At 28.9% G+C, this 24,109-nt stretch overlaps 1 protein-coding gene across 4 annotated transcripts in view; it reads left to right on the top strand.

The window, feature by feature from the left end:
• Positions 1–24,109, top strand: part of LOC143240180 (organic solute transporter subunit alpha-like) — a 68,309-nt gene that overhangs the window by 25,571 nt on the left and 18,629 nt on the right. For all 4 annotated transcript variants that reach the window (XM_076482231.1, XM_076482230.1, XM_076482233.1 and 1 more), the window contains exons 3-6: positions 234–385; positions 4,425–4,498; positions 5,616–5,774; positions 18,628–18,739. In XM_076482231.1, the coding sequence (XP_076338346.1) occupies positions 234–385; positions 4,425–4,498; positions 5,616–5,774; positions 18,628–18,739 (497 nt within the window). The remainder of the gene's footprint in view (positions 1–233; positions 386–4,424; positions 4,499–5,615; positions 5,775–18,627; positions 18,740–24,109) is intronic.

The raw sequence follows: 24,109 nt of genomic DNA, 5'->3' as shown, positions 1-24,109 counted from the left end.
ACTAGAGCCACTGATATTATGCTTATTCGTACAATACATGGCTCATGTGCCTATTTCTCTTTATATACTGTGCAGATTATACCCTGTTTCTCAGATACAACAATAGTGTCGTTATTTATATTAATTTAATAATTGTTAACAGTTAGTTTTTATTACAGTCTTAGGAAGCATTTAAGTTGTTCTAATGTATATTACAGATGTAGTAATCTTTAACATTGTTATTTTTATTGCAGCTTTGGGAAACATTGGAATTATTCTAATAAGTGTTACAGGTATAGCAACTGCATTAATATTTGCTATATTCTTCCATGAATCCATCTATTTGTTCCACCACTGGCCAAGGCAACAGTGCATTCTTACACTACTGTGTCTAAACACCTTTCCAGTGAGTTTATTTTTATTATTAAAGCTAGATAGCATACCAAAAATAACCATTGTTAAGATTTTCTATAGATACAATAAATGTATTACCATGAGTTATTTTAATTGATTATCTTCAAAATGTGTATTATGTTTTTTTAAAGGCTACTCTGAATATTGTCTGTACCCTAAAGTTGTCACTTGTTCCACTCTGAAGATTTTCTTTTAGGAAAGACTATTTTCAGTATTTTCCGTTTTGGCTGAAAGTTTTACAGCATAGAAATTTTACATATGAAATATAATTTAAGATTGGCATCTTTTAATGTGTAACCAGTAATTGATATCATTTGTCTGATAGAACATAAAAAGAAAGTACAGTGTCTTTGTAATGCATTTATTAGCATGTAGATATACTGCTAATATCTTGTCTATTACAGTGTTGATACATCAGGATATGCTTTTAACATTTTGTCCATTACGATGTTGATATATTAGTGTAGGCTTCTAATGTGTTATTCAGTATAGTGTTAATATATTAACACTATATGCTTCTTATATGTCGTTTATTACTATGATGTTACGTTAGCATATGCTTCTAACGTATTGTTCATTATAGTGATGATATATTAGTTTAGAGTTCTAATGTCTTGTTACGTTAGGATATGCCTTTAGTGTGTTATCTATTACTATGGTGTTATATAAGGACATATTGCTTATGTATTGTCCATTGTAGTATTGATATATTAGTATATGGTTCTAATGTGTTGTCCATTACTATGTTCTTATGTTAGAGCATATTTTTAATCTGTTCTTTATCACTATGTTGTTACATTAGGACATGCTTCTAATGTGTTGTCCGTTACTAGTTATTACATTCAAACACACTTCTAATGTGTTGTTCATTAATATTTTGTGACATTAGAATATGCTTCTAATGTGTTATTCATTACTGTGTTCTAACGTTAGAAAGTACTTCTAATGTGTTGTTCATTACTGTGTTGTTACATTAGAACGTGTTTCTAATGTGTTGTTTGTTACTGTGTTACATCAGAACATGCTTCTAATGTGTTGTTCGTTACTGTGTTACATTAGAACATGCTTCTAATGTGTTGTTTGTTACTGTGTTACATTAGAACATGCTTCTAATGTGTTGTTCGTTACTGTGTTACATTAGAACATGCTTCTAATGTGTTGTTCGTTACTGTGTTACATTAGAACATGCTTCTAATGTGTTGTTTGTTACTGTGTTACATTAGAACATGCTTCTAATGTGTTGTTCGTTACTGTGTTACATTAGAACATGCTTCTAATGTGTTGTTCGTTACTGTGTTACATTAGAACATGCTTCTAATGTGTTGTTCGTTACTGTGTTACATTAGAACATGCTTCTAATGTGTTGTTCGTTACTTTGTTACATTAGAACGTGCTAATGTGTTGTTCGTTACTGTGTTACATTAGAACGTGCTAATGTGTTGTTCGTTACTGTGTTACATTAGAGCGTGCTGTGTTGTTCGTTACTGTGTTACATTAGAACGTGCTAATGTGTTGTTCGTTACTGTGTTGTTCGATTGGAACATACTTCTAAAGTGTTGTTTGTTACTGTGTTGTTCGATTGGAACATACTTCTAATGTGTTGTTCGTTACTGTGTTGTTCGATTGGAACATACTTCTAATGTGTTGTTCGTTACTATGTTCTTAGAGTGGAACATACTTCTAATGTGTTGTTCATTACTGTGTTGTTACATTGGAACATGCTTCTAATGTGTTGTTCATTACTGTGCTGTTACATTAGAATGTGCTTCTAATGTGTTGTTCGTTACTGTGTTGTTCGATTGGAACATACTTCTAATGTGTTGTTCGTTACTGTGTTCTTAGAGTGGAACATACTTCTAATGTGTTGTTCGTTACTGTGTTGTTCGATTGGAACATACTTCTAATGTGTTGTTCGTTACTATGTTCTTAGAGTGGAACATACTTCTAATGTGTTGTTCGTTAGTATGATCTTAAATAAGGATGTTTCTTATCTGTTGTGCATTAGTATGTTGTTACGTTAGAAGATGCTTCTAATGTGTTGTCCATTACTATGTTGTTATTATTAGGACATACTTCTAATGTGTTGTCCATTACTGCCTTGTTACATTCTTCTATTGTGTTTTGCATTACTATGTTGTTACATTAATATATGCTTCTAACATGTAAGAACATTAGTACATGTTTGTAATGTATTGTTTATCAATGTTTTTGTTGCATTAGGACATGCTTGTAATGTGTTGTCCATTACTATGTTGTTACATTAGAACATACTTGTCATGTTTTGTTTATTAATATTTTGTAACCTTAGAAGAAACATCAAACATCTTGTTAATTGATATGTTGTTACACTAGAATATGCTTTTTAATGTCTTTTTCATGCTTCTAATGTGTTGTCCTTTACTAACTTGTTACATAAGACATGATTCTAATGTATTGTCTATTTTATATTGTTACATCAGGTCATGCTTCTAATTTGTTTTTTACTATGTTGTTCCATTAAGGACATGCTTCTGATGTTTTCTCCCTTACTATGTTGTTTCATTAGAACATGCTTCTAATGTATTGTTTGTTACTATGTTGTTACATTAGAACATGCTTCTAATTTTGTGTATTACTATGTTGTTACATTAAGGACATGCTTCTAATGTGTTTTCTGTTACTATGTTGTTGCATTAGGACATGCTTCTAATGTGTTTTCTGTTACTATGTTGTTGCATTAGGACATGCTTCTAATGTGTTCTCTATTACTATGATGTTACTTTTGAACATGTGTCTGATGTGTTTTCTATTACTGTGTTATTACTTTAGAACATGTTTCTAATGTCTTATTCATTAATATTTTATAACATGCATCTAATGTTTTGTTACATGAGGACATGCTTCTAATGTCTTTTTTTATTAATATTTTTTTTACATTAGAACGTGCTTCTAATATTTTCCATTACTGTGCTGTTACATTAATATCTGCTTTTAACATGTCTATTACTAAGTTTTTGTATTAGAATATGCATCTAATGTGTTGTTCATTACTATGTTGTTACTTTAGAACATGCTTCTAGTTTGTTTTCTATTGCTATATTGTTATATTAGAACATGCTTCTAACATGTTTTCATTACTATGTTATTACTTTAGAACATGCTTCTAGTTTGTTTTCTATTGCTATATTGTTATATTAGAACATGCTTCTAACATGTTGTTCATTACTATGTTGTTAGATTACAGTCATGCTTCTTATGTTTTGTCCATTACTATGTTGTTACATTAGAATATGCTTCTAATGTCTTGTTCATAAATATTTAGTTACATTGGGATATTCTATTAACATGTTGTCCATTAATATTTTGTGTCATTAGGACATGCTTCCAAGGTGTTGTCAATTACAATGTTCTTAACGTAGAATATGCTTCCAAGGTGTTGTCAATTACAATGTTCTTAACGTAGTATATGCTTCTAATGTGTTGTCAATTACAATGTTGTTACATTAGGACATGTTCCTAATGTTTTGTTCATTACTGTGTTTTTACATTGGGACATGCTTCTAATGTATTGTCCCTTACTTTGTTGTTACATTAGAACATGCTTGTAACATGTTCTCCATTAATATTCTGTTTCATTAGGATATGCTTTTAATGTGTTCTATATTAATTTGTTGTTACATGAGGATAGGCTTCTGATGTGTTGTCTATTAGTGTGTTGTTATATTAGAAGATGATTTTAATGTGTTGTCTATTACCGTGTTGCTACCTTAGAACATGATTCTGATGGATTGTTCATTAACATTTTGTTACTTTAGAATATGCTTCTAATGTGTTGTTCATTACTATGTTGTTACATTAGCTCATCTAATGTGTTGTTCATTACTATTGTTGCATTAAGATATACTTTTAATGTGTTGATACATTAGGACCTGGTGTTCACATTAATATACATTTTTTTCATATAAAACAATAGCAGTGAGTGTTAATATCAGTGATATGAATTCCAGATACAGCTTGTTCTTTCATTACTTAATATTTATTATATCTTTCAGTTTGCTGCTGGTGGATTCTTCATTTCCATTGTCTTTCCCAATGTAGCAGAAACTGCAAAGACAATAATACTTCTGTGAGTCATATACATTTTTGTATATAAAGTTCAGACCAAGCAGTTTATAGAACCATTTTGAAAAAATTTACAGAAAACCAGTATCTTCAAGTCAATTTTAATAAATAGTTATATTCTGTGTTAAACTCTCAAAAATCTACTAATCTAATTTTATTTAAATAATTAAAGCTGAAAGATTTTTACTTTTTCCTTTGCTAAGGATATATAAATGTATGTATGTTGTATTTAACTGCTGATACTGTATACTGCCAGTGAGTGGGATTATTTTTAATGTTAATACAGTCTGATCCATGCTACAGATATGTGTTAACAACTGTTAGAAAACATCTGAGTGAATAGGACTTTTTTTACAGACAGTTATATGTGTAGGGAGAATTTGATGCCATCAAGTTGCATTCCAAAAACAGTTCAGTTCATGTTGAGGTTGGAATGAATTGGAGATATTGTATACGTTTTGTAAAACTGCTGCATGTGGCTTTTCACAGAGAAAAAGATATATATTTTTCTAAAACAGTTTGACTATTTCTAAAAATTACAATAGCAGAAGATATTTGTAGCTATCTTAACCTTTCCTAATAGACAAATTGACGTCAGTTACAACAGAATCATTTCACCTTACTACTTACACCATTCGTTGTTACTGGTATCACTCAGTTGTGTCCAGTGTGTTGGTTAATTAGCGTAAAGTAGATTTGGCACTGCAAGACACATTTAACTTCAGCTTTGTTAACAGAAGCTTATGTACTGTAAGGTTTTACTACATGTTTTACAAAAGCACAGAAGTATTACTGACTTTGAGGACATTTTTATATTAAATTAAATATCTCCCATGCTGGGAGAGCACTTACAATATGGTTCTGAACTCCAGCTCAGTTTACATCAACACATGAGAGTGATGATGCATCCTTCCCTCAATTGGATGGATGCCAGTCTGTTGCAGGTTTAACCTCAACTGGATAAAGTGCATCGGTGAAAGACACGAGAACATGACATTGACCAGCCACAAACTTGTAACTTTTCAACTACACATCAAAAGTATAAATCAAGTGAGACACCTTGCCTCCTACTTTAAATGTATAGTTATCTTCTATATTTTTATTTGTGATTTCTGTTTCAGCTACCTCCCTGCATCTCTTGTTGTGTACTTCAGACTTACGATAAACTATGGTGGTGGAGAAAACATTATTTTGAGAAAGTTATTTGGCCAAGAGATGGTTTTACAAGGCCCACCATTATGTTGCTTGTGTTTCTGTTGTGACAAGCCTCCCTTAACAAGGTAAATAGCTTACGGTGTAATATAAATACATTATTCTATGAATAAATGAGTTAATAATTGTTGAATTTCAGGCTTGATTATTAGAGGACTATTAAAATATAGAATTACTGCTAATTTTAAAAATAAACTTGTTATCAATTTCATTCACAACTTTAAAATTGACTTTTAATAGAAGTTTCCATATGGGATTTTTATTATAGAACTGACATTCCTTCTCATGTTCTGCTATCTGATTGACACTAATGTATACAGTATTTCAATTTCTTATACTTCTTATGATAAATATATGTACTGTTTGACATATAGCTCAAACACCAAATAATATGTTGTGCAGAATGTTATAATTATGGTAACACCAAATAATATGTTGTGCAGAATGTTATTATTATGGATAACACCAAATAATATGTTATGCAGAATGTTATTATTATGGTAACACCAAATAATATGTTATGCAGAATGTTATTATTATGGATAACACCAAATAATATGTTATGCAGAATGTTATTATTATGGATAACACCAAATAATATGTTATGCAGAATGTTATTATTATGGATAACACCAAATAATATGTTATGCAGAATGTTATTATTATAGATAACACCAAATAATATGTTATGCAGAATGTTATTATTATGGATAACACCAAATAATATGTTGTGCAGAATGTTATTATTATGGATAACACCAAATAATATGTTATGCAGAATATTATTATTATGGATAACACCAAATAATATGTTGTGCAGAATGTTATTATTATGGATAACACCAAATAATATGTTATGCAGAATATTATTATTATGGATAACACCAGATAATGTTATGCAGAATGTTATTATTATGGATAACACCAAATAATGTTATGCAGAATGTTATTATTATGGATAACACCAAATAATATGTTATGCAGAATGTTATTATTATGGGTAACACCAAATAATATGTTATGCAGAATGTTATAATTATGGTAACACCAAATAATATGTTGTGCAGAATGTTATTATTATGGATAACACCAAATAATATGTTATGCAGAATGTTATTATTATGGTAACACCAAATAATATGTTATGCAGAATGTTATTATTATGGATAACACCAAATAATATGTTATGCAGAATGTTATTATTATGGATAACACCAAATAATATGTTATGCAGAATGTTATTATTATGGATAACACCAAATAATATGTTATGCAGAATGTTATTATTATGGATAACACCAAATAATATGTTATGCAGAATGTTATTATTATGGATAACACCAAATAATATGTTATGCAGAATGTTATTATTATGGATAACACCAAATAATATGTTATGCAGAATGTTATTATTATGGATAACACCAAATAATATGTTATGCAGAATGTTATTATTATGGATAACACCAAATAATATGTTATGCAGAATGTTATTATTATGGATAACACCAAATAATATGTTATGCAGAATGTTATTATTATGGATAACACCAAATAATATCTTATGCAGAATGTTATTATTATGGATATCACCAAATAATGTTATGCAGAATGTTATTATTATGGATAACACCAAATAATGTTATGCAGAATGTTATTCAGAATGTTATTATTATGGATAACACCAAATAATATGTTATGCAGAATGTTATTATTATGGATAACACCAAATAATATGTTATGCAGAATGTTATTATTATGGATAACACCAAATAATATGTTATGCAGAATGTTATTATTATGGATATCACCAAATAATGTTATGCAGAATGTTATTATTATAAATAACACCAAATAATATGTTATGCAGAATGTTATTATTATGGATAACACCAAATAATATGTTATGCAGAATGTTATTATTATGGATAACACCAAATAATATGTTATGCAGAATGTTATTATTATGGATAACACCAAATAATATGTTATGCAGAATGTTATTATTATGGATAACACCAAATAATATGTTATGCAGAATGTTATTATTATGGATAACACCAAATAATATGTTATGCAGAATGTTATTATTATGGATAACACCAAATAATATGTTATGCAGAATGTTATTATTATGGATAACACCAAATAATATGTTATGCAGAAGAATGTTATTATTATGGATAACACCAAATAATATGTTATGCAGAATGTTATTATTATGGATAACACCAAATAATATGTTATGCAGAATGTTATTATTATGGATAACACCAAATAATATGTTATGCAGAATGTTATTATTATGGATAACACCAAATAATATGTTATGCAGAATGTTATTATTATGGATAACACCAAATAATATGTTATGCAGAATGTTATTATTATGGATAACACCAAATAATATGCAGAATGTTATTATTATGGATAACAGAATGTTATTATTATGGATAACACCAAATAATATGTTATGCAGAATGTTATTATTATGGATAACACCAAATAATATGTTATGCAGAATGTTATTATTATGGATAACACCAAATAATATGTTATGCAGAATGTTATTATTATGGATAACACCAAATAATATGTTATGCAGAATGTTATTATTATGGATAACACCAAATAATATGTTATGCAGAATGTTATTATTATGGATAACACCAAATAATATGTTATGCAGAATGTTATTATTATGGATAACACCAAATAATATGTTATGCAGAATGTTATGCAGAATGTTATTATTATGGATAACACCAAATAATATGTTATGCAGAATGTTATTATTATGGATAACACCAAATAATATGTTATGCAGAATGTTATTATTATGGACCAAATAATATGTTATGCAGAATGTTATTATTATGGATAACACCAAATAATATGTTATGCAGAATGTTATTATTATGGATAACACCAAATAATATGTTATGCAGAATGTTATTATTATGGATAACACCAAATAATATGTTATGCAGAATGTTATTATTATGGATAACACCAAATAATATGTTATGCAGAATGTTATTATTATGGATAACACCAAATAATATGTTATGCAGAATGTTATTATTATGGATAACACCAAATAATATGTTATGCAGAATGTTATTATTATGGATAACACCAAATAATATGTTATGCAGAATGTTATTATTATGGATAACACCAAATAATATGTTATGCAGAATGTTATTAGAATGTTATTATTATGGATAACAAAATAATATGTTACCAAATAATATGTTATGCAGAATGTTATTATTATGGATAACACCAAATAATATGTTATGCAGAATGTTATTATTATGGATAACACCAAATAATATGTTATGCAGAATGTTATTATTATGGATAACACCAAATAATATGTTATGCAGCAGAATGTTATTATTATGGATAACACCAAATAATATGTTATGCAGAATGTTATTATTATGGATAACACCAAATAATATGTTATGCAGAATGTTATTATTATGGATAACACCAAATAATATGTTATGCAGAATGTTATTATTATGGATAACACCAAATAATATGTTATGCAGAATGTTATTATTATGGATAACACCAAATAATATGTTATGCAGAATGTTATTATTATGGATAACACCAAATAATATGTTATGCAGAATGTTATTATTATGGATAACACCAAATAATATGTTATGCAGAATGTTATTATGGATAACACCAAATAATATGTTATGCAGAATGTTATTATTATGGATAACACCAAATAATATGTTATGCAGAATGTTATTATTATGGATAACACCAAATAATATGTTATGCAGAATGTTATTATTATGGATAACACCAAATAATATGTTATGCAGAATGTTATTATTATGGATAACACCAAATAATATGTTATGCAGAATGTTATTATTATGGATAACACCAAATAATATGCAGAATGTTATTATTATGGATAACACCAAATAATATTATGCAGAATGTTATTATTATGGATAACACCAAATAATATGTTATGCAGAATGTTATTATTATGGATAACACCAAATAATATGTTATGCAGAATGTTATTATTATGGATAACACCAAATAATATGTTATGCAGAATGTTATTATTATGGATAACACCAAATAATATGTTATGCAGAATGTTATTATTATGGATAACACCAAATAATATGTTATGCAGAATGTTATTATTATGGATAACACCAAATAATATGTTATGCAGAATGTTATTATTATGGATAACACCAAATAATATGTTATGCAGAATGTTATTATTATGGATAACACCAAATAATATGTTATGCAGAATGTTATTATTATGGATAACACCAAATAATATGTTATGCAGAATGTTATTATTATGGATAACACCAAATAATATGTTATGCAGAATGTTATTATTATGGATAACACCAAATAATATGTTATGCAGAATGTTATTATTATGGATAACACCAAATAATATGTTATGCAGAATGTTATTATTATGGATAACACCAAATAATATGTTATGCAGAATGTTATTATTATGGATAACACCAAATAATATGTTATGCAGAATGTTATTATTATGGATAACACCAAATAATATGTTATGCAGAATGTTATTATTATGGATAACACCAAATAATATGTTATGCAGAATGTTATTATTATGGATAACACCAAATAATATGTTATGCAGAATGTTATTATTATGGATAACACCAAATAATATGTTATGCAGAATGTTATTATTATGGATAACACCAAATAATATGTTATGCAGAATGTTATTATTATGGATAACACCAAATAATATGTTATGCAGAATGTTATGCATGGATATAATATTATGCAGAATGTTATTATTATGGATAACACCAAATAATATGTTATGCAGAATGTTATTATTATGCAGAAATGTTATTATTATGGATAACACCAAATAATATGTTATGCAGAATGTTATTATTATGGATAACACCAAATAATATGTTATGCAGAATGTTATTATTATGGATAACACCAAATAATATGTTATGCAGAATGTTATTATTATGGATAACACCAAATAATATGTTATGCAGAATGTTATTATTATGGATAACACCAAATAATATGTTATGCAGAATGTTATTATTATGGATAACACCAAATAATATGTTATGCAGAATGTTATTATTATGGATAACACCAAATAATATGTTATGCAGAATGTTATTATTATGGATAACACCAAATAATGTTATGCAGAATGTTATTATTATGGATAACACCAAATAATATTATATGCAGAATGTTATTATTATGGATAATGTTATTATAATATGTTATGCAGAATGTTATTATTATGGATAACACCAAATAATATGTTATGCAGAATGTTATTATTATGGATAACACCAAATAATATGTTATGCAGAATGTTATTATTATGGATAACACCAAATAATATGTTATGCAGAATGTTATTATTATGGATAACACCAAATAATATGTTATGCAGAATGTTATTATTATGGATAACACCAAATAATATGTTATGCAGAATGTTATTATTATGGATAACACCAAATAATATGTTATGCAGAATGTTATTATTATGGATAACACCAAATAATATGTTATGCAGAATGTTATTATTATGGATAACACCAAATAATATGTTATGCAGAATGTTATTATTATGGATAACACCAAATAATATGTTATGCAGAATGTTATTATTATAACACCAAATAATTATGCAGAATGTTATTATTATGGATAACACCAAATAATATGTTATGCAGAATGTTATTATTATGGATAACACCAAATAATATGTTATGCAGAATGTTATTATTATGGATAACACCAAATAATATGTTATGCAGAATGTTATTATTATGGATAACACCAAATAATATGTTATGCAGAATGTTATTATTATGGATAACACCAAATAATATGTTATGCAGAATGTTATTATTATGGATAACACCAAATAATATGTTATGCAGAATGTTATTATTATGGATAACACCAAATAATATGTTATGCAGAATGTTATTATTATGGATAACACCAAATAATATGTTATGCAGAATGTTATTATTATGGATAACACCAAATAATATGTTATGCAGAATGTTATTATTATGGATAACACCAAATAATATGTTATGCAGAATGTTATTATTATGGATAACACCAAATAATATGTTATGCAGAATGTTATTATTATGGATAACACCAAATAATATGTTATGCAGAATGTTATTATTATGGATAACACCAAATAATATGTTATGCAGAATGTTATTATTATGGATAACACCAAATAATATGTTATGCAGAATGTTATTATATGGATAACACCAAATAATATGTTATGCAGAATGTTATTATTATGGATAACACCAAATAATATGCAGAATTTATGGATAACACCAAATAATATGTTATGCAGAATGTTATTATTATGGATAACACCAAATAATATGTTATGCAGAATGTTATTATTATGGATAACACCAAATAATATGTTATGCAGAATGTTATTATTATGGATAACACCAAATAATATGTTATGCAGAATGTTATTATTATGGATAACACCAAATAATATGTTATGCAGAATGTTATTATTATGGATAACACCAAATAATATGTTATGCAGAATGTTATTATTATGGATAACACCAAATAATATGTTATGCAGAATGTTATTATTATGGATAACACCAAATAATATGTTATGCAGAATGTTATTATTATGGATAACACCAAATAATATGTTATGCAGAATGTTATTATTATGGATAACACCAAATAATATGTTATGCAGAATGTTATTATTATGGATAACACCAAATAATATGTTATGCAGAATGTTATTATTATGGATAACACCAAATAATATGTTATGCAGAATGTTATTATTATGGATAACACCAAATAATATGCAGAATTTATTATTATGGATAACAGAATGTTATGCAGAATGTTATTATTATGGATAACACCAAATAATATGTTATGCAGAATGTTATTATTATGGATAACACCAAATAATATGTTATGCAGAATGTTATTATTATGGATAACACCAAATAATGTTATGCAGAATAACACCAAATTATTATGTTATTATTATGGATAACACCAAATAATATGTTATGCAGAATGTTATTATTATGGATAACACCAAATAATATGTTATGCAGAATGTTATTATTATGGATAACACCAAATAATATGCAGAATATTTGTTATAACACCAAATAATATGTTATGCAGAATGTTATTATTATGGATAACACCAAATAATATGTTATGCAGAATGTTATTATTATGGATAACACCAAATAATATGTTATGCAGAATGTTATTATGGATAACACCAAATAATATGTTATGCAGAATGTTATTATTATGGATAACACCAAATAATATGTTATGCAGAATGTTATTATTATGGATAACACCAAATAATATGCAGAATGTTATTATTATGGATAACACCAAATAATATGTTATGCAGAATGTTATTATTATGGATAACACCAAATAATATGTTATGCAGAATGTTATTATTATGGATAACACCAAATAATATGTTATGCAGAATGTTATTATTATGGATAACACCAAATAATATGTTATGCAGAATGTTATGCAGAATGTTATTATGGATAACACCAAATAATATGTTATGCAGAATGTTATTATTATGGATAACACCAAATAATATGTTATGCAGAATGTTATTATTATGGATATCACCAAATAATGCAGAATGTTATGCAGAAATGTTATTATTATGGATAACACCAAATAATATGTTATGCAGAATGTTATTATTATGGATAACACCAAATAATATGTTATGCAGAATGTTATTATTATGGATAACACCAAATAATATGTTATGCAGAATGTTATTATTATGGATAACACCAAATAATGTTATGCAGAATGTTATTATTATGGATAACACCAAATAATGTTATGCAGAATGTTATTATTATGGATAACACCAAATAATGTTATGCAGAATGTTATTATTATGGATAACACCAAATAATATGTTATGCAGAATGTTATTATTATGGATAACACCAAATAATATGTTATGCAGAATGTTATTATTATGGATAACACCAAATAATATGTTATGCAGAATGTTATTATTATGGATAACACCAAATAATATGTTATGCAGAATGTTATTATTATGGATAACACCAAATAATATGTTATGCAGAATGTTATTATTATGGATAACACCAAATAATATGTTATGCAGAATGTTATTATTATGGATAACACCAAATAATATGTTATGCAGAATGTTATTATTATGGATAACACCAAATAATATGTTATGCAGAATGTTATTATTATGGATAACACCAAATAATATGTTATGCAGAATGTTATTATTATGGATAACACCAAATAATATGTTATGCAGAATGTTATTATTATGGATAACACCAAATAATATGTTATGCAGAATGTTATTATTATGGATAACACCAAATAATATGTTATGCAGAATGTTATTATTATGGATATCACCAAATAATGTTATGCAGAATGTTATTATTATGGATAACACCAAATAATGTTATGCAGAATGTTATTATTATGGATAACACCAAATAATATGTTATGCAGAATGTTATTATTATGGATATCACCAAATAATATGTTATGCAGAATGTTATTATTATGGATAACACCAAATAATATGTTATGCAGAATGTTATTATGGATAACACCAAATAATATGTTATGCAGAATGTTATTATTATGGATAACACCAAATAATATGTTATGCAGAATGTTATTATTATGGATATCACCAAATAATGTTATGCAGAATGTTATTATTATGGATAACACCAAATAATGTTATGCAGAATGTTATTATTATGGATAACACCAAATAATATGTTATGTAGAATGTTATTATTATGGTAACACCAAATAATATGTTATGCAGAATGTTATTATTATGGATAACACCAAATAATATGTTATGCAGAATGTTATTATTATGGATATCACCAAATAATATGTTATGCAGAATGTTATTATTATAGATATCACCAAATAATATGTTATGCAGAATGTTATTATTATGGATATCACTTAATTACATGTTTATTGACCACATTTTTTTTTATTTTAACAACTGTCATGTTCATTGAATACAATTAATAAAAGTTTCCCTTTAGATCATCCTTCTTTCTCTGATGTTTTATAATTCCAGGATTCTGTTCTCACTGTTTTAAAGTCTTGCAGCATGTGATGTGGATAACTATCAATGAATCTCAGTTTTGGAAAGAGTTGTAGACACAGGTTGAATACCATCGGGTAGAGAAATTTATAAACAACTTATTTCGATAACAACAAATATATTTAAATAGTTTCTGCTGTTACTTTTATAATTTATACCCTGAAATGTAGTGACAACTGCAATTGTGAAAATAGTGTGAAAAAAAAGATGTTAATGAATATCGAGGAAATTGAAGTTTATATTGTGTATATGTGTGTGTGTGTGTATATATATATAAAGTGGACTTTATATTGTGTGTGTGTGTGTGTTTGTGTAAGTTAATAGTGTGTGTATGTGTATTTCCATGTCAAATCATCCAGATTTTGGAAAATTTTCCAGGTAACCCCCTCAGAATGCCTTGAAAAAATTCACATGTGCTCATCTACCCATATAATGAAAAACTGCCAAAGGTTAGATCAATATCTCTAATAGTTTCTGATTTACAGCCCTGTAAAATTTAGTTACTTTTGTTTTATATTTGGTGAATTCATTTTCGGGCAACTTTGGCTGCTTAAAGCTGCAAGAGTAATGGTGGTAGAAGACTGAAATTTGTTACACTGGATGAATTAATCTCACAGAATTAAAAAATGGTCTCAAACCAAGTTTACCTCTCTTAGGATTTGCATAGTGAGGCTGTAAAATCACCTGAAAACCCAAAATCATAAAACATTGGTTTATTTAATAAGCCATAGCTCTAAGACTTAATATGATACAAAGCTGAATTTTGTTTTCAACTTTCCTATAATATATCAGTTGATAAATCAGCAATTGTTGTAGTTAAAAGTCTATTAGATCTTCTGTAAAAAAAATGTAGTTGCATGCAACTTTTTATGATTTAGCTAAAAATAGCCCTACTTCAGGCTACAGTTTAATCATGTCACCAGTTATTCAGCCTTTTCAGATTTTTACCATATATTCTTACATCCCTGAATATGATATACAAAAACAATCAGGATGGTGTTCAACCTACTTTTGAGTTATAATGAACTCTGCATAACTGTAATGCATACACAGTATATTTGCATTGCCATGTGATCTAACTAGTTATGCCAATAAACTTGTTCAGAAATGAATTAATTCTTTCTTGTTTCTTACAACTTCATTATATAACATTATGAAAGACTGGTTAGAATATTTCAGTGGGATTCATAAACTTCTGACAGGTATTTTTCAAAATTGGTTATATTTGCACACAGTAACACACCTGAACTGAATTGTTTTTAAATAAAAAAATGTATGGACAGAGGATACTTTTAAAAATTATAACTCAAAAAGTAGGTTGAAAACCACCCTGATTTTTATTGTAGATCATATTCAGAGATGTAAGAATATATGGTAAAAATCTGGAAAGACTGAATAACTGGTGACATGGTCAAACTGTGGCCAGAAGTATGGCTATTTTTAGCTAAATCATAAAAAGTTGCATGCAACTACATTTTTTTACAGGAGATCTAATAGACTTTTAGTTACAACAATTGCTGATTTATCAACTGATATGTTATAGGAAAGTTGAAAACAAAATTCAGCTTTGTATCATATTAAGTCTTAGAGCTATGGCATATTAAATAAACCAATGTTTTATGATTTTGGGTTTTCAGGTGATTTTACAGCCTCACTATGCAAATCCTAAGAGAGGTAAACTTGGTTTGAGACCATTTTTTAATTCTGTGAGATTAATTCATCCAGTGTAACAAATTTCAGTCTTCTACCACCATTACTCTTGCAGCTTTAAGCAGCCAAAGTTGCCCGAAAATGAATTCACCAAATATAAAACAAAAGTAACTAAATTTTACAGGGCTGTAAATCAGAAACTATTAGAGCATTTGATCTAATCTTTGGCAGTTTTTCATTATATGGGTAGATGAGCACATGTGAATTTTTTCAAGGCATTCTGAGGGGGTTACCTGCAGCCCCCTGGATGATTTGACATGGTATGACCCTATATACATTTGCGTTTGTTCAATTAAAAAAAATTAAAATCTAAGAAGAAAGGTTTGTGTTATTCCTTTTCAAAACAGTGTTTCTCCTTACAGTGTTGGAATTTTTAATGTGTAGAATATGATAGAAGCTGATCAACTTTACTGAGCCAAACTGCATACTTATTATGTAAAAACAGATAGTTCCCATGCAATATTATTTAGTGATATTAGTAGAAAACGACATCAGTGTTTTTACTTGAACAATAATTTATTTATAATGTTAAAAAACATTAAAAAACTCCAATTTTTCAGTAGAAATAATTCCACTATCTTCAAAAGCATAAACCACAATGTACACATAGTTTCCTATGAGCCTTTATAGAAGTATAATTAACATGTTTTTATATGGGCACTATTTACAACAACAACTTCCAAAAATTTAATTTCATGGCTCTTGGGCCTATATCTCTATATTTATTTTGCTTTCAAATGATCAGGATTCAATTATATTTAGTTCAACCTGTTTTTTTACATTATCCTGGTCAGTAACATGGTCACCAAAAACATCCTTGTTTATGGGGCTATTAATATTTCTTCATGTAATTATAATAATAATAATAATTTGATGTTAGAATTAATGTATTTAAAACAAGTAGCAAGTGATGAAGGGCATCAGTCTAAAATCATAGAGAGGATATAGAGTATATATTGTACAAAGTTCATGTTTCTGAATGCATTAAGTTGCAGATAACAAAACAGGGAGATAGAGAAAGAATATGTCTGCCCTATGTTTTACCTTGGTCAATGAAAATAGATAATGTGTTCAGGGAAAATATAAATTGATAAGTACACCTCATTTAAAATTAAGTTGTATATTTAATGGTTTAAAAGATAAAGTAGAATTGAGGGATAAATTGTGGTCAAATTTATATTGGACAAATAAGTAGGAACTTCAAATTTAGAATAAAAGAACAGAATGTGGTGGATAAAATAAAAATGGATGGATCAGCTTTTACGGAACAGGTGGTGAATTATATATTATTGACTTGAATAATATAAAAATAGTTAAACACGTAACAGAATATGATGAACTTTTTTTTGTAATATTTGTTTATTATTAGAGGCTCTGCAAATGATGAAAAGTTAAGCTTACAAAAAATTTAGTGCACAATAGTTTAAAAAAATTTGTTTATAAACATTTGTAATTCTAGGGTTGAAATATTTATCTCTGTATAGCTTTCTTGTAATTCTAGGGCTAAAATGTCATTTATCTCCATATAGCTTAAATATAAGTTGAAGATTGACCCCATTGCTAGTTATTCAAATATAATGTTGTTTATCTCTTTCATTTATCACTGCATAGTTTTCCCATCATTTTAAAATATCCTGTTGGTAGTTCTAGTTGTAGGATTAAAATATAATTTATCTCTGTATAGATTCCTTGGTTTTCAAAATTACTTTTCTTTTTCCTTAAAACTTTTTATTCAATAATCATGTTCTTATCTGTAAAATTATATATATATATGTTGTGTTTTCCTGAATTTTGTTTTTGGCATATAGATATACTAAAGTTCACAACATATTTCAAGTAAAATAATTTTCTGTGATTATAGTTTTCAAGTATGAATTTTTTTAAGTAATATGATATCATTCATGTAAATTTCTTCATTTTTCATTATTTCCTTTCAGGAGAAAGTTTTGCTTCCTAAAATGTTCAATCTACCAACTAGCACTAACACCAGTACTGTTGGCAACAGCAAGGTACATTGGAATTGAGTATGGCATCTTTACTGAAGGTTCTGTAAGTTTCAAAACCCTAGGGTTTGTTAGAAATATTGATGTTTTGTAATATACTATTTAATAATAATATTTGTTATTATATTAATACTTCTCTGTTGTGTAAGAGTTACTAATTTTATTTTCCTGACTACAGATATTTAACTCCTCTGAAAGTCTTAGTCTTACATCATTTTTATAGATATCTGTATTATGAGTCTTAGTCTCACATCATTTTTATGGACATCTGTATTATGAAAGTCTTAGTCTCACATCATTTTTATGGACATCTGTATTATGAAAGTCTTAGTCTCACTTCATTTTTATGGACATCTGTATTATGAAAGTCTTAGTCTCACTTCATTTTTATAGATATCTGTGTTATGAAAGTCTTAGTCTCACTTCATTTTTATAGATATCTGTATTATGAAAGTCTTAGTCTCACTTCATTTTTATAGATATCTGTGTTATGAAAGTCTTAGTCTCACTTCATTTTTATAGATATCTGTATTATGAAAGTCTTAGTCTCACTTCATTTTTATAGATATCTATTATGAAAGTCTTAGTCTTACATCATTTTTATAGATATCTGTATTATGAGTCTTAGTCTCACATCATTTTTATGGACATCTGTATTATGAAAGTCTTAGTCTCACATCATTTTTATGGACATCTGTATTATGAAAGTCTTAGTCTCACATCATTTTTATGGACATCTGTATTATGAAAGTCTTAGTCTCACATCATTTTTATAGATATCTGTGTTATGAAAGTCTTAGTCTCACATCATTTTTATAGATATCTGTATTATGAAAGTCTTAGTCTCACATCATTTTTATAGATATCTGTATTATGAAAGTCTTAGTCTCGCATCATTTTTATGGACATCTGTCTTATGAAAGTCTTAGTCTCACATCATTTTTATAGATATCTGTGTTATGAAAGTCTTAGTCTCACTTCATTTTTATAGATATCTGTGTTATGAAAGTTTTAGTCTCACATCATTTTTATAGATATCTGTATTATGAAAGTCTTAGTCTCGCATCATTTTTATGGACATCTGTCTTATGAAAGTCTTAGTCTCACATCATTTTTATAGATATCTGTGTTATGAAAGTCTTAGTCTCACTTCATTTTTATAGATATCTGTGTTATGAAAGTTTTAGTCTCACATCATTTTTATAGATATCTGTATTATGAAAGTCTTAGTCTCACATCATTTTTATGGATATCTGTATTAACATAGTATCCCTCCCTTATCCAGAGGCAAAAAAAATATTTTTAAATGGCAGGGCAAGGAATACAAAATTTCAGTAACTCTTTCTTCGAGTGTTACATCATCTGTTGGAAAGTCCAAAATCTACCAATTTTAAACCAAGATACTTAAGAAGCTCTAGATTGTCTGCAGTAAATGGTGATAATGAAGAGAGAAATTTTATGTTTATTACTAAGGTCTATAGTATGTAAAAACTACACTGACAAACACAACACAAACATGATAAAATATGATGTGATAACTGCCACGACTTCTATATTGGAGAAACAAGTAGAAAAATGGTAACCAGATTCAAAGAACACAAAAAGTCGCCTTCACATGTTTTCAAACACTGCAAATCAAACAAACACAACATAAACGTACAAAACACCCAAATACTAAATAATGAAACAAACATAAACAAACGCAGAATTAAAGAAGCCTTACTTATATGACAACTCAAGCCCAAAATAAACCAATACAAAGGAACACCTTTATACCTATATTAATAAATATATCCAACATCTAAGCATGCCCTCTGCATTCTACACTCAATTACACAACCACCTTCAATTATGTGGTCAGCTACCGGTCAGTAGCCCTTTCTTTGTTTGTGAACCTGACGATGACCGAAGAAGATCGAAATGTTGTTCGCTCCTCTATTAGTGCTCTCTCTACCCATACCAGCCATTTTTAAATGTACAAGTTTCTGTAAAATTTATCAAAATACAATATATCAGTGAAGATGTAAATGGCACATGATGAGTTTACTTTATGTATCGATCATATATTATCCACTAGTTCAGTCCCATGTTTGGTGTTTTAGCTTTTCAACTAAAAAAGATAAAAGATTCTTTTTTTTTTTCCATGCCATATTTGTTGATAGTTTCAACCATTTCAGATTTAATGAAGCTACAAAGGAAATTCTTGGTTAGAAACTTTGAGGTTCAACTGTCAACAGTACTACACAATGACTTTGTTAATTTTATATAATCAGAGCCAGGCTGATTTGCACCACCATTATTTGTGATTCCTAAAACAGTAATATGTTTTTCATTTCTATTTTTGGTAAGTGTAGTCAACCAAAATGGATTCAAGTGTGTTTGTACAAACATTTACAGTAAGGTAGATTCTCCAGAAGTTTACAAAAGTGTTTTTGTACAAACATTTACAGTAAGGTAGATTCTCCAGAAGTTTACAAAAGTGTGTTTGTACAAACATTTACAGTAAGGTAGATTCTCCAGAAGTTTAGCATTTACAGTAAGGTAGATTTTGCAGACGTTTAACATTTACAGAAAAGTAGATTCTCCAGAAGTTTAACATTTACAGCAAGGTAGATTCTCCAGAAGTTTAACATTTACAGCAAGGTAGATTCTCCAGAAGTTTAACATTTACAGCAAGGTAGATTCTCCAGAAGTTTAACATTTACAGCAAGGTAGATTCTCCAGAAGTTTAACATTTACAGTAAGGTAGATTCTACAGAAGTTTAACATTTACAGTAAGATAGATTCTCCAGAATTTTAACATTTACAGTGAGGTAGATTCTCCAGAAGTTTACACTTTTTACTTGCCTATTTTTGGAAAGTGTTGAAAAATTATTAAATCTTTCAGTTGTGTGAGTATCAATGTAGTCTTGGTGTTCTGTATTTTAACTGAAAGCGGTAGTCATCTTAATAGCAGTACTCTATTTCAAGTTCTTATAAATGAAATTTTTATATATCAGTTTCATTACACTGATTCAGATATTTTGAATATTGGATAAGTTGACAGCATTCTGATTTATGAAAGTGCATGTGTTTTGAATATATGGGCATTTATAGCAATGATGTTTATAGGAATGTACATGACTAACAAGTGTTTGTGAAGTTGATAATGTCCATTCATGGTTAACATAACTTATTTGTAGCTAAGAAACACTTAAACCCCCTCAGTGTGGATTCCTGTACATGGTGAAGGGGACCTCTCAGGGAAGGTTCTGGTTTTACATTTTACTTCCTCTAGGATCTAAACATACACCCATGTGTTTGCCGTGCGTGGTGACACGTGAATGGGAGGAGAGTATCCTGGTGATTGAGGGATTCAACCCCAAACACACCACTTTGGCCTTGAATTTCTGTAAATGAGGCAGCCTTGGGGTGGCCCTCCTATCAATTGGTCCACTTGGACTAGGGTCAACCAAGTACCAATGTTGGATGTTCTCAACAGGTGTTGTGGACATTGTATTTGATACTGGTGTTTGTTTATAGTGCTCACAAAACCCTGGCTACAGACTGCTCTCAATCAATTACTGAAGTGAACCACAGCAAATAGTTTTAACTTCTCTCTCTCTAAAACAGTTTGCATGCATTTTGCTGCCAATGGGGTATCCATCTTGATCCTGAACTCCATGTTGGTGAAGTTGTGCTATTTGTGATTCCTGAGACAAAGTTCTTGGGGCTTATCTTTGACTAAGCTCACCTTTATACCACACATCAAGCAACTACAAGTCAAATGTACAAGAACACTGAACATCCTCCGTGTCCTCTCTTCCACCACTTGGGAGCGGATCAGTTTTTTATGCTAAAATATATCATGCTCTTATTTGATTAAAACTAGACTATGGGCACTGGTCTATGGCTTTGCCAGGATTTTGGCCTTGAAGATGCTGGATCCCATTCATTATCAGGGAATTCCCCAGTTCAGAACTTATACACTGAGTCTCATGAACCTCCTCTTTACTGTATGCTACAAAACTTGATCCTTGCCACAGAATTCCATGGGGTTGTGTTTTCCTTCCTCGGTGGGTCATACTTTTTCAGAACAGATGATCTGTCATTGCTCCTTTTGGCCTTCATATCCAGGGGCAGTTGAATGAATTGGGTCTGTCCTTGGATAACATTGCTGTGTCCACTGGTCAGTCCATCCAACCATGTCTTATTACAATTCCCAAATATGACCTTTAAGTCATCTGAGAAAAGCAGATACTTCAGATTGGAAGTACTGTCTGTTATTTGCTATAAATAGAAATGGAAGGATGGTTCAAAATCAGGTAACTGTGTGGGTTCTGCCATGGTTTGTTGTGGTTCTGTGGTTGCATGCAAAATCCCCTCTACAGTTTCTGTGTTTACTACTGAACTGTATGCCATTTCTCTTGCCCTGGATCTCATAGAAGCCAAGCAGTACTGAAATTGCACTATTTATACTGATTCACTTAGTTCTATACTGTCCCTGGAATCACTTCACGTTAGTTCTCACCCTGTTCTTGTTGATATTCAAAATCAACTGGCCCATTTCTCTTTGACATCTGCTATTATACAGTTTTTCTGGATAGCAGGCCAAGTTGGTATTTGCAGGAATGGGCTCGCCAACACCACAGCTAAATCTGTCTGCTCTGGCACTGACACTGCTGTGCCTGTTCCGTACCTAAACTATGGTCCTATATTCAAGAGTCAGCTCCATACAAGTTGACAGTCGACTTGTAGTGAGCAACATGAAAACAAGCTTTGCCAAATAAAACCCTTTATTGGACTTTGGCTGTCTTGCTTCCTCACTTTGGCTGTCTTGCTTCCTCACTTATTAGTCACAGTTTTTAACTCATTGTTTTCTTTGTCCAAACCCTTTATTGGACTTTGGCCGTCTTGCTTCCTCACTTATTAGTCACAGTTTTAACTCATTGTTTTCTTTGTCCAAACCCTTTATTGGACTTTGGCTGTCTTGCTTCCTCACTTATTAGTCACAGTTTTAACTCATTGTTTTCTTTGTCCAAACCCTTTATTGGACTTTGGCTGTCTTGCTTCCTCACTTATTAGTCACAGTTTTTAACTCATTGTTTTCTTTGTCCAAACCCTTTATTGGACTTTGGCTGTCTTGCTTCCTCACTTATTAGTCACAGTTTTAACTCATTGTTTTCTTTGTCCAAACCCTTTATTGGACTTTGGCTGTCTTGCTTCCTCACTTATTAGTCACAGTTTTAACTCATTGTTTTCTTTGTCCAAACCCTTTATTGGACTTTGGCTGTCTTGCTTCCTCACTTATTAGTCACAGTTTTTAACTCATTGTTTTCTTTGTCCAAACCCTTTATTGGACTTTGGCTGTCTTGCTTCCTCACTTATTAGTCACAGTTTTAACTCATTGTTTTCTTTGTCCAAACCCTTTATTGGA

The sequence above is a fragment of the Tachypleus tridentatus genome, chromosome 13, assembly GCF_004210375.1.
Source record: "Tachypleus tridentatus isolate NWPU-2018 chromosome 13, ASM421037v1, whole genome shotgun sequence".
NCBI classification, from domain to species: Eukaryota; Metazoa; Arthropoda; class Merostomata; order Xiphosura; family Limulidae; genus Tachypleus; species Tachypleus tridentatus.
The sequence above is the reverse complement of the archived record's forward strand: the minus strand, read 5'-3'. Positions and strand labels throughout refer to the sequence as shown.